This window comes from Tetrao urogallus, assembly GCF_951394365.1.
Source record: "Tetrao urogallus genome assembly, chromosome: 7".
Lineage (NCBI taxonomy): Eukaryota > Metazoa > Chordata > Aves > Galliformes > Phasianidae > Tetrao > Tetrao urogallus.
In genome coordinates this window covers 29,011,120-29,029,032 of record NC_136820.1, presented here as the reverse complement: position 1 = coordinate 29,029,032, position 17,913 = coordinate 29,011,120, and the positions used below count along the sequence as shown (strand labels likewise).

At 39.7% G+C, this 17,913-nt stretch overlaps 1 protein-coding gene across 1 annotated transcript in view; it reads right to left on the bottom strand.

Moving 5' to 3' along the window:
- Positions 1-17,913, bottom strand: part of CDK6 (cyclin dependent kinase 6) — a gene marked incomplete at both ends in the record, with an annotated part of 119,630 nt that overhangs the window by 88,754 nt on the left and 12,963 nt on the right. Inside the window, one exon of the mRNA XM_079538133.1 lies at positions 3,900-4,035. Coding sequence (XP_079394259.1) covers positions 3,900-4,035 — 136 coding nt within the window. The remainder of the gene's footprint in view (positions 1-3,899; positions 4,036-17,913) is intronic.

The window sequence follows — 17,913 nt, the reverse complement described above, 5'->3', positions numbered from 1 at the left end:
TTTTTTCCTTTATTATCCTGACTGGGATAATTTTTAAAATACAATTCATGGGCTACTATCAGATAAATCCAGAAACGGAAACTGGGTTCACTGCTGTACTGTCTAAATGCTAGGCATCTAAGTAGCAAAATTTGTATGTCTGAATGAGATAGAGATCTAGGATTCCTATGCAAGGGAAAAACAGGAAAACAATATTCAGAAAAGCCATTCACTTGAGTGAGGAATCAGTAATATCAGAGAAAAAGACATACCTTAAACCCTGTTCATGGTCTGACTGCCCTGTTCCAGGCTATCAGGAATGCCATGATGGTTCTTAGTCAGCAGACCAGAGCAGAAGGTCATCCCCAGCAATTCTTGCATCCCACAAGAAATAACATACGCCCCTGCTATACGAGAGATCTTTGATCTGTTCCCTTCTCTGATGAGCCAAGTCTCTCTGAATTGCTAATGGCATTAATGTTTTAACATTACTGAAGGCGTATGCATGACTAACAGCTGTGTCCTAAGGAAACTGATCTCATACCTTCAGTTTACAAAGAAACTACCCTAAAGTTTCCCAGGAAGGAAAGAGGGGAGGAAAAGGTGAGTAGAGAGGAGAAAAGGAAAATGTTGTCATTGCTGCTTCTGATTCTTCCCATATGGAACAAATACTAATCAGGTGTGACACAGGAAGAAAGCAAGAGCAAGCAGGATTATAATCCAGGATTTAAAGACATTAATGGCTCACAGTTCTCTTTCAGAGGTGAGTGCCATGTTCACGAGCACTTGGAGTCATGCTGTCTATCTCTCTAGCCCAATGAAAACTCCCTTATAAAAAAATGGAAGCACTTCAATAGAAAAGATTTAAAATACCTCTTTTCAGAAAAACCTATAACTCAGTGGTTAGAACTACAGCCACAGAAATAGGCATTCATGCTTCTAGAGACAGGGAGGGGAACTGAGCATGTTTGCCTTACATCCTCTGTACATATTCCCACTACCAGGCAATGTCTCAAAAGGAAACTGCTCCTCTTCCATCATGTTATGGGCACCAATGGACATGTTCCTAAAATACCTTCTGGGGTGGCTCCTGCTGAAGGACTTCAAATACTAGAAAAACATCGCTGAGCAGCATAAAGACAAAATATTTAGACGTACTTAAATTATCTACACGGTTGTCTTCTCCGTACTGCTACTGTTTGCTATCTGCTGAACATAAAGGGAATTCTCAAAATGGTACTGCTGTCACTTATCATCCTCAAGAGCAACTTAAAACCCTAGCACACTCCAAACCTGCAAAAGCTGAGTCCCTCTCCCTCAGATGGTGTATAATGACGGTATTTAGTTCACACAGAAAGGATCTTTGAGGATAATCCTCTCACTGGAATTTTATATCATTCACTTTCCACCAGCAACTGTTGAGCTTACACCATGGTGCCGAAAAGGTACATTAGAACTTTCTACCTGAGCTGTGCAGAGCTTACTCAACTTGTCTGGTACCTCTGTGCTGCTGACACAGAACTTTAACAGATGGCCTTACAATGCTGGCAGTTGTTCTGTACTGTGCTAGTAATGAGGGGAAATAGTCTACACAAATTGTCTGCAATTCTGGAAAATAAATGAAGTATGAATCCATATTAACCTCAAAAGCCAAACTATAAAAAGTCAGATTATAATCTAATGATGTATGTTTTCTGAGTCAAATGCTTAGTTGCTGCAAAACGGCAGTACTTCCCTTCCACAAGAGAAGTATGCTTTGCCACAGTGTCCACCAGGAACATCCATACAGACATAATCTTTAGAAAGATATTGAAATATGCTAGGAATAAGCCCTCAGAACCTTCCTCACGTCATCAATGATCACGACCTACCAGCAAACATACCTTCACAAACTGGATGTTTTTAAGATACATGAACAGTGAAGCAATAAGGTCCAATTTAATTTAACTGGTTCTATTTATTACTTTTTTTTCAGCGCTAAGCAGAATTCAAGGACACAACAGCTACTGTGCAAATGTTAAAATCAACAAAGACCAAGTAAACTCAAGTCATTCTACGATTCTATGACACAGCCTCTTACACTTTTCTTCTGCCATTTGAAAAGAGGTAGATGTATCACAAGATGAATTTTACCTTCACTAACTTCTTCTGGTGGGACTCGCCCTGTCCATAAAGCAACATTATTCTCCCTCTTTGTTTCTGCATGGCTAATTTTTTCTCTTTTATTGTGCCAATTATCAGACATATCATCTGAGTTGAACTTACAAACTGTGTAAGCAGAATAGCGCTTTTAAAAAGTATGACCAATGATTTTCTTCACAAGTAAAAGACAACCATGAAATGTATATTCGTGCATTCATATTACAATATACTTGTAGAAATTTAGAACGGGGTTTTAGAAAATTGGAAGCCTTTCAGTGCAATGCTCACCTCTTCCAATTGCTTTACATGAAAGATAGCTCAAAAGATGTTTCAAACAGATTTCAGGGATTTGGTGGTTCAGTTCCCATGTATTTCAATTATTCAGTGAGACAGTATGCCTGCTACCTTTTATGTTATTACAATGTTAGATACATTGATATACAGAACCCTTATGTACCATCAAAGCTTTAGAAGACCACGGAACCCTTAAAACATTAACATAAAAGAGCCCTTTAATTGCTAGAGGTACATTTCAGTCTTCCGCAGGGACTGAATCAAGGCTGTGCTCATTTTAAGTTTTATTTTATCCACTAGGGTTGCTTAAAAACACTGTTTTTGGAACTGGGTGGTGCTAAATGTTTGTGACTTTGATACAAGCAAAAAGATCTTTATCTGTGTAATGTTATTTTGTACTCAAAGACCTCTGAGTTAGAAGCTGTTAACAAAAAATACTACTACTACTACATTTCAAATAGTTCTTACGTTTTTTTCTCTATTTTCCTCCCTCTCTCCTTTGCCAGACTAAGAAGGCACAACATACCTCCAGAAAGTACTTATACAAATGCAAGGCAATCATTCTCTGAAAGCACGCATTATTTTTCATCACACAAAAAAAATGAAAAAGTAATGTTAGATATTTAATCAAAATATAGGAACATTAGCCCTTCTGCTTTTTTTCCCAGGCTTAAAAATTCTGTCATATATTTCAAGCTATGATCCTTGATGTAGCACTTCACAATGAAATTCCCAGGAGGAGAATTGGAATACATGTTTTAGTACCAAGCACATCGTATCTTGGGAAGAGGTCTTCCCTTGCAGATGCAGAATATGAGATGATGTGATGAGAAAACTTAATGCCCATCCTCCTAGTTACTGAGAGCCCTTCCAGTCTCTACAACACCTGGTTGTATTACCCTCTTCCTTGAGCCTCTGTTCACTGCTCAATTCAGGCCCCACAGACCCATGGTGAACATCACCTGCTCTTGTGAGATACAGACAGGTATATACAACTACATATGTCAAAAGGTGTCTATATGGTGTCTACATATGTCAGAAGGACGTGACATGAAATGAAAGGAGTTTCCTGGGGAAACTAAAAGTAACGAAAAAGTGTAGCTGCACAGGACTTACATTATACATGCCAACAATTGTCAGTGCTCTACCTAAGGAAGATTCGAGCACTCTTGGACTAAATGATCTGCCTACAGCTGTGAGCAAAGGTCATTCTCAATGGTTTGGAACAAATTTGGTAGGCCTGCACTAAAACAAGAAATAGTCACAGGAACTCAAGACTCAAAATTTCCACCAAGAAAATACATTGGTTAGTGAATATGGATTGTTGTTCTGCAGCTTGTGCCCCAAGCTGGGCTTTACTCAATTTTGATATGACTAAATGTGGTCAAAATGCAGTTTGCTTGAGTAAGGTCTTTGTGATTTATCTGTGTTGTCTTTATCCAACACTTTCTGAAAGAGTACCCAACATTTTTCTTCTTAAATACCTTTATAGTTTCAGTAGGCACTCCAGGCTCTGGAACTTTATCCAAGTAAGTAGTCAAGTCTTGATCCACGTGTTCAAACACCAACGTTAACTTGGTCTCTCTATCTGTTCGTGACACGGTGCACACATCAAACAATCTGAGATGAGGGAAAGAAAAGAGGAGGTAAGTATACAGGAGCCAGCACAGACACACCTTGCAGCTCACATGTGTCTATTTCAATTTCCTACGGCACAGAGAACTAAAAAAAAGAGCATTCCAAAGGTAGTGCAAACTTCAATCTCTTGATCCATCAGATAACTACGGATACATTGATAATATGACCTCTTTCATGTAGGGATTATAACAGGGGATTAAGTAAGAATTCATCGGCTTATCAAAGTAAAATAATTATATTAAAAGAAAGTATTTTCTTGATAGAGCAACCAAAGTTAATACAGAACCTGATCTGACATTCATCCACGGTCTACGCTTCATCAACTGCACTTCTCAAAAAAAACCAATATAAGTAACATTTCTGAGGGAAAAAGGATACAGGTTGCCTGCACACACCTTCAGTTTCTTCCCGTGTAACTCTCATGTTCATCATTATGCGCCTTTAGAATTAATTTTTCTTTGGTAAAAATTAAATATTTTTGCTGATTACTCCTGCAAATTTCCAGAAGCAAGGAATACATTCAGTCAGGATACAGCTAGGAAAAAAAGCCTTAGGCACAAGATGCCATTGCTGAGAAAGCTTTCTTTCATCACTTTCTGCCACTCTTTTACTGGAATTTCTTTATCATTTTACCACGTTGCACAACATCAAATTCAAACTTATTTTCAAAGCTGTTCATAATTTTGCATTCCTACCTCATTACTCTATTTTCTATTGTCTTCTTTTTTTAATTAGGATTTTTCTCACCTTCTTCACTTCATCTACTGTGCCAGTTTTTTATCTTCTACACAGAATCCCTCCCATCCTTCAATACTTCACACCTATTGTTGTACCACTGACCATCACATTCACCATCCTCCCTCAAGTCTCACTTCTAAAAAAAAGTCCTAACAGGAAATCATCCTACAGATGGAAGAAAGCTGTTCCCTGCTCACATACTTTACTAATGTGTGTATTCACTTAGTTGACAAATTGTACAGACCAGTTTGCCTCTCTCTGAAGTAAGGCAGAAAATCAACTGCTGCTTTTATTAGGTGACAGTAGAGCTAAGAATACAATTAATACCATTATTAAGAAAGATATCCACACTGTTAAACTGAAAAACCTATCGTTGATAACAAATCAAAAGCAGTACTAATTATTTTGGTCAGCGTCACTGAATATGACACTGAAGTCATATTCTTTATTACACGTCTTTTATCCTCTTACACAGAATAACTGCTTGTTTACTTTGTGGAAAGTGTAGGATTTCTGATAATTTTTTCAAGTAATATTTTCGTCTTTTTCCTAGGACTAAGTACTTCATATGCAGGATCTGTAGACAGCAGATGACACGCAAAGCCCTGGGGGTCACTTTTAAAATGCGTCACCTGAGAGCAGAAGAGGCAAGTACCTTGTACAGAGTTTTAACTTCTTATCTTAAATAAGAAAATATTTCACAAAGGAAGGGAAGATAAGAATTGGCAACGCTATCTGTGAAGACTGCGACCTGTTTAAAAGAGCATTATGCTTCATTTGAGACAGTATAGATTTAACATGTTATGGCTCTAGTCCCATTTTAATAGCATTTCCTAAATAATCTTTGGTCAGACACTTGAAAATTGTTTATTAGACATTATGTTTTGAAAACGGATGCATGTACATTCCTTTTAGCCTGAAAGAGCCTTTCAGTGAGTAATTATTTGGGAACTGGAGTTACAGAATACGGAAAGCCATCGCCCTACCTCTGTCAAGAAAATGTAATCTGTGCTTAATCTGTAATCATCACATGAATGAATATTTATTGAGTGATTATGGGAGCCTAATTACCGTTAACAGCACATTTCTCATACAGATATATAGTATTCTCTTTGTGATTCTCTTAATGCAGTATATATGGAGATGCCCGTACACAGTGAATCAGTTTTGTGGAAAGTCACAAACCTTCCTGAAAAGTTAAATTTGGTGTTATTTGGCTGGAGGTTAATAATCTGTAATATATTTATATAAATCAATGTGGAATGTAGTCGGACTGCCTATAACCCCAACACATGCAAATAGAGAGGAGCCAGACAGGTCTGAACATCTGAACATAAACACTGGAAAATATTTCCAACTGTATGATTTCTTTGTGTTGACCTACATTTACCTAAAAATGTTCTAAAACACCTCTTTTGCCTGGTATTTAATACACTGGCAAAATTATCCTTTCAACCACAGCAGAACTATAATTTGCTAAAAAAAAGGAAAAAAGATTTCACTGTATACAATATAGAAGCAACATGAAACTTCCAACTCACTGTAGAAGGAAATGCTGATTCTCTGTTTAATTCTTCTGTGTTGGGCTTATTTTAATGCTGGCATTTTCTGACACAGCACAATTAGGAATTCTAAGGAGTGCAATTCTAGTCTTCTATTATTGAGCCATAATACTATCAGTGATTAATAATACCTTTACCTTTTATAAAGCCATTATGTGAAACTCTAAATGGTCTACTGCTAATAAACCTCCATATCCTACATGGGGCTGGTTGGAAGCGCATTGTGTTTACTTGCAGAAAACAACTGTTGCCTTAAAAAGACAATAATTTACAGAGTAACAGAAATGAATCTGCAATATTACAAAAAAACATCTGGCACTGCCTGCACTAATAATTTTGAAAATATGTAGGATACTCCAAAAGTAATGCTTCCTATTTATTTCCAAGGAAATCACAACAGATACAAAGAGCAAAATAACTATTTGATAGAGCAAATTTTCAGCTATGAAATACTATTATTCAACACAGTCACCACCATCAACTACGCACTTTTGCTAACAATGAATGAGAGCTGCATGCTGCGTTTGTATAAATCTGCATGGCTGTCCAGAACATGGCTTGTCTTTCATGTCACTGTCATTGCTGCTGCACCACCCACTGTGCTCATATCCACTGTTAGGACTCCATAATCATTAGCTAAGCATCGATGAAGATCAATGGGTGCAATTTTTCCTGCAGAGAGGAATTCAGTTCCACATCTTTACTTCATACATACTTCTACGTCACACACCACTCCTCCGTGTCTGCTGCCCTCTGTCACATGGCAACAACATGTTACAGAACATTGGGAAGGTTCAACCTCTACTTCACAGCACCAACATCCACCTTGGATGTCATGGGCCAATGTAGTAAAACAGAAGGCATTACTTTAGGAGCAGCCCAAAGAAGATTGATCAAGACAGAGCATCTTCACCAGACAGTGTCCATGGGGATCAAACTACTTTTCATAAATTATTTTATATCTACTATAGAAAACAATACACAGAGTTGCCTTCTTTAGTTAGGCGTACTTCTGCTGTGTGCACTGGTTATCTTTCATGCCATTTCCTCATGATTTTCTCTACATGATGAGCGAGCTGTGTATGTCACTGCCTCTCTGGAACAGGCAACAGCAAAAGAGCTTCTATTTAAAGAGTTAGGTTGTGGACACCATCCTAAGTGAAGTGAATGTACTTCAATTAATACAGGATTTCCATACGGAATTCTCTGTAAACACAAGCCCTGCCCTTCTATTGTACTTACAAATGAAACGATTGAATTATTTGATTAAAGTAAGATCCGCTATGGGAAATCCTGCAAGTATTTAACAAGATGTTTGGCTGGAAGTCATGTACCGCCTGACGCGTTGAGCTGAACTAACACTGTTCAACAGACATTTAATGAGTACCTATGTTTTAATGCATTTTTTCATGTTAATAGTACTAAAGTAAAAAAGCTTATCAGATACGAATCTGATCTGTATCTATTTTACAAAAATATCTTTCTCTTTCTGAATGTAGTAAACTAGATGATGCATCCTGAAGTCTCTGTTATTTCTTACAAGTAATGTGGTAAATGCAATCCCAGTTCATCTTTATTTTACATCACAACATGTGAATGATAAATGCTTTCAGCAGAAAAAAGGCAGTTTGCCGATTCCCTTGAAAACACGGCATATATTCTGACTGGTACTAATTTGCTAACAGCTTCTAGAAGGTCTTCCAGTGTTATTAGATTTGCTCTTGAGATGCTCTGAGAACTGTTATAAAGTTACCCATTTTCAAAAGGAATAAACTTTTTTTTTTCCTGTGCAAACTGAGGCAGCAGAGATGGAGATCAAAACCATCAGGCTACCAGGCTTGCCACCTGCAGAGAATACCAAACAAGAGGTCTGACTGTAAGACCTGAAAAACTGCAGGACATTAGCTCCCTTGGTTACTCTCAAACAGATGAGTAAGTACAACTGGAAAATTAACCAGAGCATAAAGGGAACACTCGCTGCCAAAGCATCCAAAGGCTTATTGTTATTTTTATTGCAGTAGGGCTAATCCAACATGAACAAAGATCCTGTTACTGTGCTGATCACTCACAGCACAGAACAAAAAGACAGTCTCTGCCCTCAGAAGTGTTTTAGTAATAGGGATTTACCATAATTTTCTTAGGAACAGTCTCTTCCCAGGAAGAATTGCTTCCTAGATTGTGTGTGACAAAACAAAAAAAAAAAAAAAAAAAAAAAAGAAAGAAAAAGAGAACTGGAGACGCTGAGAAGGAGAAATATTTAAGATGTTTCCAGGTTTCTGAAACCTGGACAAAGACTTAGATGGAAAAGAGTTCAGTGGTCTCAGCGTAACTCTGAAAGGTATTTACCACAAGACAGAAAACCATCATGAAATATGACAGTGTTCATGCAAACATGACAAAATTCAGGTACCAAAACTACTACAGGTCATGATTGAGGTTTATTGACAAATATGTTTGGGGCAGTCTGAATTGCTTCTGCTTTCACTACCTGTGGCTCCAGTTAATCCTGCCAGTACATAATCTTCAAGTGCACAAGAATTTCAGCCTCTCATACCTAAAAACATTGAAGAATGACAGTCAGGCATCCCTTGGGTCCAAATTTCAGCAGCAGCCTTAGACTCTTCTGCTCTCTGGAAGTCACTAGTCTGTAAGATCTGCCTCCTCACCACTTGAAAGCCCTTTTCAGCCCAACCATTTAAACGAAGTACTCCTTGTAAATGCTAGCTCTCCCCACACTTTCAATTTTAGGTACCTTCTCCTTCTTCGCTTTTGAAGAAGAAAAACAGTCTGCTAACGGAAAGCAGTCTCCTCTTGGGATCACATATACCAAACATTTTAACAACAGGGACATATTTCAGATGAGAAACACAATAGTTGGGCAACTGAACTGGAACATGTGCGTTACGAGAAACCATGTCCCACGTAGCAAAACAGGAAATACAGCTTCACACTCAAAAACGTATGACAGAGCTCTTTCCCTTTGTTCAGGACATGCTGCTTTGTCTCATCCTCATCAGCAGTCACCTGCTCCACCATGCTTTTGTGAGTTGGCATTTCAGACATCGGATATAGGTTCTTTTTGCTCTGAGGAGTTTTAGTGAAATAATTCTAGATGTCAAAAGAGGACATGCAGATGAGGGAGCCCCTAAGCTCAAAGTATCTTATCTTTTAAGTGCTTTTGTTTCTGGTTGTTTGTTGGTTTTTTTGTTTGTTTGTTTGGTTGGTTGGTTTTTTTTTGTGATAACATTTGTAAAACACTTATTAATGCAAAACCTAAGTTCCCGTTTCAAAAGTGTGTGTCTTAAGAAGCCTCTCGATGCTTCTTAATCTTGTCAACTGTAAACTTGTCATGCCAGCTGCACCTGCACTGTGTACATTGCTACGTAGGACACACCTCTATGGCAGACTGCACAATGATGCAGGGGCACTTGGACTACCCTTCACTGACCACGTTGGTGCCGAAACAGGCGGTGTGACAGCACGGCACTGCCTGCAGCACAGCACCATAGCCCACCCAAAGCTCCTGCCAGCAGCAGGCAGATATCTCAAGTCAAACTGAATTCATTAAAATAACCCTGGTTATCTCGGCATCACTGATGGCAACTTTTAGTCTCAAATTCTTATTCTCTGCATTTCTACTGGGTTCTTGGAGTTTGTGGGACGTTTTCCTGGCTCTGCTGTCCTCCCAAAAATAGTAAGTAATAGGGTCTCCTGTCCTCAGAAGAAACTCTTTCAAGCAGAAAAGGAAAGAACATAACATCAGATAAAATAAATGACTTTTATCTATCTCAGACAGGCAGATGGCATGCAGATAGATGTCACCCATTCACTATCTGCTGGTCACAGCGCAGAACCGCCACGCAGAAGGAGCAGCGCGATGCAGCCCAACGCCCTCGCCTTGAGATCCACCCCAGCTGAGCCCAGCCAGCATTCCTGCTTAAAGCCCACTCGGCAGCGAGCTTTAAGGGAAGGAAGGGGGATTTTAGGATGACAAGGCAATCGTTCATCTGCAAACTGAGCTTCACGCTGTAATTTTTTCCAGTCTCTCCCTTTCTGACTTGGAAAAATTATTTAAAATGCTTAGCTCCATAAAAGATGTTTTTGTTCTTTAAGTGTGTGTGAGGAGGAGAGACAGCAAAAGTGACAGAGAGGAATAGATGCTCTTGAAGGCGAAGTAAATAGCACGGGCTGAAGCCCAGTGGTGTGGGCTGCCTGGACAGGCGTTCAGGGCCTGGTGCTGCCTGGACCCGGCCTGTGGCACCCTGCACTCCGTGCTGGGCCTCCTCAAGCTGTGGTGAGCCGGAACAGTTGTGTGATGCAGACAAATGTCTGCTCTCATGAAACCACCAAAACTCATTTTCGTATTCAACAGAAGCCAAGGTTTGTGCCCAAAAGACGGAAAGGCCAAGCGCATTTACTCACCGCGCCACCCAAGTCACTAATGGATTCAGTTGCTGAGAGATTTACTTCCAGAAAAAATATGTCCGACAAGATGTTCTCTGCATCTCTCTTTGTTTATAGCACAATGCTGTCTTTTTCAGTCCTAACACTGCCATTTCTTGTTCACTGTCATTGCGAAGGGTGATCATTAATAGGGGAGCAACAGAAATGAATCTGATGCAGGTCAGTAACGACTGCAGCACTTCAGCTTTCAGGACTCACCCTACGGCTCACCAGTTTTTCAGAGTACTTGCTCCATACACTAACAGCTTCGTCTCATTCAATTTTAAATCTAAGCTGGATGACAAGCTAGGGCAAACAGCAGCCTGCTGGTTCTGGTGCCTGCCCTGTGCGCTGCTGTTAGATCTCTGCCAGAGGCAGACAGCTCAAGTCAGAAGAACCTGGCTTGCTGCAAGACAGCCACTGGCAGATTCTGCACAATCAGCAGCTGCCACATGACCTATTTGTGGTGCTTCCCTGCGACCCTGGACCACACAAATGTACACTTGGCACTGGGATACGGAGTGCTCCCTGGAAGCTCCTGGAAGCTTCCAGTTCAGAACTCAAATTAAAGATCCTTGGATTCATGGGTAGTGCACGTGCATCCCCTCTTAAATGTTTCAGATTTTCCGCAGAGCACCTTCCCCAGGAGAGTTGCATTCCTTTTTTGCATTCTGTAAATTGCTCAACACATAAATAAAACTGATGCCTGAATACTGAATTTGTTTAATTCAAATGCAAGGAGCAGAGCAGTTACCCGAGGCTCCCAGCTATACCTTATGCAAGATGGGATACAGCAAAATGCAGTCTCTGTTCATGCGCAGACGACAAGTGAATTGCTTGTTACAAATTCCTCCTTTCAGAAGTTGCGCTGTGCCAAACCTAAAATCTAAATCTAAGTTGATAATCTCTTTCCTAGACTTTAATAAAATCAATGACTCATCTTCCAAAGACTGTATAGCTGTGTAAGTTATTACTTATTCTTCAGTAGTTTAATAATCTAATCTGTCTACACTTGAGACAGTTAAGTCAACGGTGATTACAACATATCTAAAATAACACAGGAAACAATAACCCTTCACTTGATACAAAAAGGAGTCAAAACATGAAATTAGATGTTTTGCTAGATTTTCTGTACTATCTCGTAATGTCACAGCAGTTCCTGATGCATTTTATTCAATATTTTTTAAAGTGGTAAGTAAATGTAGTGCAAATTTGATTCCAAGCTCTCGCTTTTCAGAGATGCCCAGGCAAACCGGAATGACAAGAAGCAGGTACTGTGCAGGATGACAGAAGAAGAGTGCTTTTTTAATACTTAAACCCTGTAAGGAAATACATTTCTACAGTGCTTCGTAGGAAGAGTTGGGACTGAATGGTCTCCATTTTTCAAGGCAGGATCAAAAGCTGACTTTTAGAAAACAAAAAGCCTCATGTTTCAAAAGTACTGTGAAATTCACTGTGAAAGCAAGAGTACTTAAACAGAAGGAAAAAAAAAAAAGAAAAAAGAGTAAATTGGCTAAAGTCGACAAAATTGATACATGCAAAGTAAACAGACAAAGATTAGTAATGACAGCTCCTGATAGAAAAACCAAATTCATTCTTTTTAATCCTTTGAATCATATCATTCTAATGTATTCAAGGAATTATTAAGGTAGTGTAGTGTAATGTCTTCAATGTAACATGCTGCATATCCATGTATTAAAAAGAAAATACACATGTCTAAAGCTCAATATATGCCTGGAATTTTTCAGAACTAAAAACAGAGAAGGGAAAAAAAAGAAAAAGGGTTAGTTGTCTGTGCACATGGAACAAAAGACAAAAAGCAAAGAAATGTCATCTTTCTTTTCTTTACATGCAGTCAGTCATTACCTGAACAGGAGCAATATAAATCCCTGCTTGCCATTTAAACACACCTACTGTGATGGTCACTATTTGTGGCTCCTGGTATTGCTTTTCTTATTCACACAGTGGGAATTCTGCAGACTGCGGTACTGGATGTAAGCCACTCTCTTTTACCTCAATGTCCTTATCTGCACCAATGTCTCCTTCCTAACGTCTTTACCAGCTATATATTACTTAAAGCAATTTCTGCATATTGCTAAACTTTGAAAATGACTTCCATGATTTACTGCATACAGTTCTTCACAATACTTGTTTTTCCTTAACTTTCGAAATGAGCACAACTGTGAACCACCACTTTCTCAGACTTTACTTGAGGGACTAGAAAACACAAATGGATAACAAAAGCTCCTGTTATCTGACAAATGGAAACCACCAATTTACCACCAGATGTCTAAATCTGTTGAAAGAATCTGCTTATAGATTCCCTAGTACTAATTGTGCTGCACTGCTCAAAATTTCCTGAAAACAGATCACATATATCCACTATTTGCAACACAAGCATGGTTGGTAAGGTGGCACACGTAGTTGCCACATATGGCTATAGATGAAGTGAATATTCAGAAGGTGTATCAATTTCAAAACACGTTTGTCCTGCATTAGGTTAAAAGACACTAAAATAGAGAGACAGTTTGTGCTGCATTTTGGCTACACTTGTTTGGAGTAGTGACTTTGATCATGCTTTGACACTAGAGCTGTTCCCAAGAAGTCTGTGTACGGCAATGCTCAATACACTAGCATTAGCTAAAGAGAAAGGGAATTCCTCCGCTTACTTCAGCAAGACCTGAGAAGGAGCACAGTGAACACAAGTGACCTCCATTGGCACTGCCTCATTTCCTGTCACTACCAACGTGCCAGGAACCACCTCACCACCTGCCTGAAAGTAAGCATCATTATTCGGCTGTCTCCAAAAGACAAAAGACAGTGGCATTTGCTCACACAGGTAAGAAAAATGAACAGGATTTTGTCTAATATTTTGGGAGGTATTCATCTACAAGGCATGCAGACACCTAACTCAACTGAAGGTAGCTGTATTGGCTATTGGCTATCCATCTCCAGACAGCTCCAGGTGGCTCAAGTGTCATCCATCTCCGTAAGAAGTCCAGCTGAGCACATGGAGCCTCTCCTCAGCTCACCTGGAAGACGTACTGCACATGTAATGGGGTTCTTCAGGGATCTGGTGGCCAACCTGAATGGAACACACTGATCTCTGTATATTCCAGCGAAATAAGTGGGTCGGTGGAACAATGTGGGAGAGAAGGGACAAGGTCTCTCCCTGTTTGCCACAGAGGACAGCTACATGACTAATTCAGACCAGACACCTGAATTCAACTGAATTTAGGAAGCGTGACTCTTTCCCAGGAAGACTATAACTGAGTGACTTTTTTGGTGGGATTCCAGGTTACGCTCAATTGATGATACAGATATTTACAAATATTTATTCTCAAGAGGAACTTAATAGAAAGTAAGATAGATGTTTGCAGTGCTATTTTTCAACATCTTTAACCTACTGAAGCCCCACAGACCAGGATCAGTCCTAAAAAGCTCAGCATGCAAGAGCCTTTACCTAAGCCTCATGAAGTTAGTAGATGTATTTAACTTGTTTGGCATGAGTTCAGAATTTCCTTTAATTTGAAAGGGAGTTTCACCTGTGAAAAAAGTCACAGGATTGAATTTAATATTCATGTTGTACAGAAAAGAAACAAATGGGACCAATAAATCCTCAATAGAAATTTTACAAGATTTTTCTGGCTTAATAAATTTAGCCAGGAGGCAATTGCTCTTAAACACTGGCTACATAAAAAGGGATCCTCGTTTCCATTAGCATGCAAATTCCTTACACATTTCATCAGCATTTAAGACACTGCATCTCACTAGCATTTTAAAAAGTGGGCTTCATGGATACTCTGCTCCTAAGAGGTTTGCATCCCGCTCCGCTCACACACATGCATTCACACGTGGCCATACAGGCTCCTTGGTTGTCATGCCATTCCCTCTAACAAGCTGTCTTATTTTAAAATTAATTCATAGCACACGCAAAGAAAACTACAATGTCTATTGCTGTAAGATTCCCAGGTGCTTTCACCCTTCAGTTCACCAGGTAGTTGTCTAATAAACATGTTTCCTCTTTTTGCATCCAGTTTACGTGATCCTATGAGGCAGTCATTTAAGGATTAATGCACGCTGAGCACAGTATTCTACAGACCGTGCAGCTTTTAAAGTATTTCCTTTAAGCTCTTGCACACATATGTAAAAGAAAACAAATTAAAGATTATTTGCAGAGTTTGGCAATAAAAATGAGGTGTTAGTAGCATTTTGAGCTGGCAATAAATTTTATTTGACTGTTTTATTACTTTGGGGCTAAAGCAGCTATTTCTTTTGGGGTGTCTTTTAGCAGCATGAGATTAGGGTTTACAGTTAAATGCATGGAGAGTTTTGAAATAAATTCAGTGTTCTGTAAATGATGGCGTGCATCAGATGTAAATACACGAGAAAACTGTATTTTGGATGTTTTGCAACAACGCGACTTTCACATTTCTGAAAGGAATGAGCAAGCTATAATAAATCTTGCAAAACAAGGTCTGGCTCCCAGAGCACTAAAACATTTCTACATTTCTGCAGATGAAAACAAGGTACATCCACTCAACTTCTGCGAGCAAACAGGCTCGCCTGCTCGGCACCGGCCCCCAGCCCGTGTCAGCTGGGCTGAGCGTAATGGCCGGGGCTCGGCAGCGCTAACATGGCCCCGCAGCTCCCAGCTGGCTTGGCGCACAGGCACAGCAAGTAGGCATCTGCGGGAAGGAGGCAGGGCTGCCTCACATCTGCTCGTCAACGCTGCTTGGACTTGAATCTAGTGGACGCAGATTACTTATGGTCTCTATAAAACAAGCCAGAGCTGCTCAGCTTTCATTTATCCGTTCAGGTCTCTACTGCAGTCCCTACACGATTTGCCCTTTTCTACTTCAGAAAAATACTGGAGTGGATGAAAATTATTCTGACTCTTTCCAGCCCCTCTAAGAATTGTTTTATTCATGTAATTATTTTTACTCCAAGAATAAGTCAAGAGACAGTAAGCAGATATCGAGACAAGGATGGCTGAGGGAGGAACTTCCCTCTCCTTGATATTTTCCAAATCCATCCCCAAACCCCACCACCCAATTTACCTCAGTTCTCAGAACCAGCACTTGAAAGAACCAGCACTTGTTTCAGAAACTTGAAACATAGCTGATGGTGTGGAGCCTTGCCACAGGTGACCAAACCAGTACCCTGACATGCCACACAGGGCCCCCAGCACAGTCTACAACAGCTTTTTCTGGTCTTGCTCAGCTTGCCCATTCCAAGGACAAGATATATATACTTCAATTCCCATCTCTATCTAACAGAAGCAACCATATAATTATCATTTCAGGACTTCATCCTTTATCTCTCTTTAATAGTCTTCTCCTGTCTCCCTCTTAGCTCTTATCTAACCTACAGTTTATCTTTTACTTCAATAAGCAGTTAAGCAAAGGCCAAATTTTCATGCTGTGACATAGCTAGCCATAGAGGACATCAATTTTTATGTATAGTTATTTTTTCATGAGTTTTCATGCTTAGTGCACCACAGGTTTATAACTAAGCTGCCACTGGACTACAGCTTATATTAACTGCCAAATCATGCTAATTCTGCGTGTGGGGGTGAACGGTCAGCAGCGGTACAGGTCTACAAAGACTAACACCTTTTCACACATATACAACTGAATAGTAGGAATTGCAAGATAGGATTCTAAACTGAAGGAATCCAGAAGAGATAAATTGAATAGATACAGGGTAGAATTGAATAGATATGAGGAAATGCACAATGTTAGACAGCAAGGATATGTCTGCATTCACTGTAAGGGGAAAGAAGACACTGCGCAAGCATCAAGATAAATGAACAAATACAGGATCCAATGTCCCAAATTACAAAGGAAGCCAGGTATTTTGGGCCATCGCATTTATGAATGGACTTACAGTCCAGAGTGCCACTTCTCACTGCTTTTCCACTAGCTCTCCAATCTCTAAACCATACAAATACAGGGTTGGAAAAAAACCATGAGACTTGTAGCACACACTAATAAGTGCCCACAGCAAATACTTGCAAGGATGCTCACACACCCCAGGCCCCTGGGCGCTTCCCACCACCCCACTCCAAACGCAGAGTTATGGCTGCAGATCCCTTTCCTTGTGGCACATATTAGTTCAAGAGCCCCACCGTCACCTCAGGTCTCTGCAGCACTGGGATATTTGTGAAATAAAACTCCTCAGTTATTCCAGGAAGTTGACCCTGACCATTTTACACAGGATATTAAATAGACCCCAGCTGTCTCCACTTAGAAGTGACTTAGTTCGTATTTTTATAAAGGTCCATTCAGCCGCTTTCTGAGTTATCACAGAATTTATAAGACTTTTTGGGAAGAAAATTCAAAATTTCTGGTTTACCTAGTGCTCATGCAGGCATTTCTTGGGCTTGAAACATCACAGCTGGCATTTATGTGTTCTGGAATAGAAATCTTTTTCTGAATTATGAAAATAATTCACTGAGAAATAGCCGCCTCTTAAGACCATTTGGAAGAAATACACACAGGAGAGAGTTTTTGTTACTAAATCCAAGAAGGCACAGCAGCCTTCTTTTCCATGAATGCCTCTGTATAGCATATGGCTACTGACGTAGGCGCAGTGCATTCTCCATGCTCTCCCTCACCCAGAGGGGTGACACAGATTTAGATTTTCCAAAGCCCATCACAAGAGCACTTTTTTAGGCTTGTGAGAATGACAGTGATCAAAGTATTAGAAAAGCCACGATAATTGTGTCCATTCAGCAAATTGTAATCAACCTATTTCAAAAGCTCAACAGTCTTTTTAAGGAGAGCCTCCGTAGCTGAAAAGATAACATTGCAATAGTTCTGTATAAAGGACATTTTCTGAGATGAATGAGTTCTGGAATAGAGTAAATAAAGCAATTTAAAGACAGTATTTTCATTCTTGAAAGATGAGCAATCAAAGTCGTCGCAAATTTACAAGACTCTAAAAAATAACAAGAGGGTCAATATTGATACACATAATCCCACCACCAAAATATTCCCTAAAACCTTAAAAATATATTTCTGGTGTGCATAAGAAGAAAAAAGCCATCTGTTTCAAAAATGAGCTCTGCTGCTTTTCAATACTGCCATCCCCTGCTCGCTGCTTGCTGGAGTGG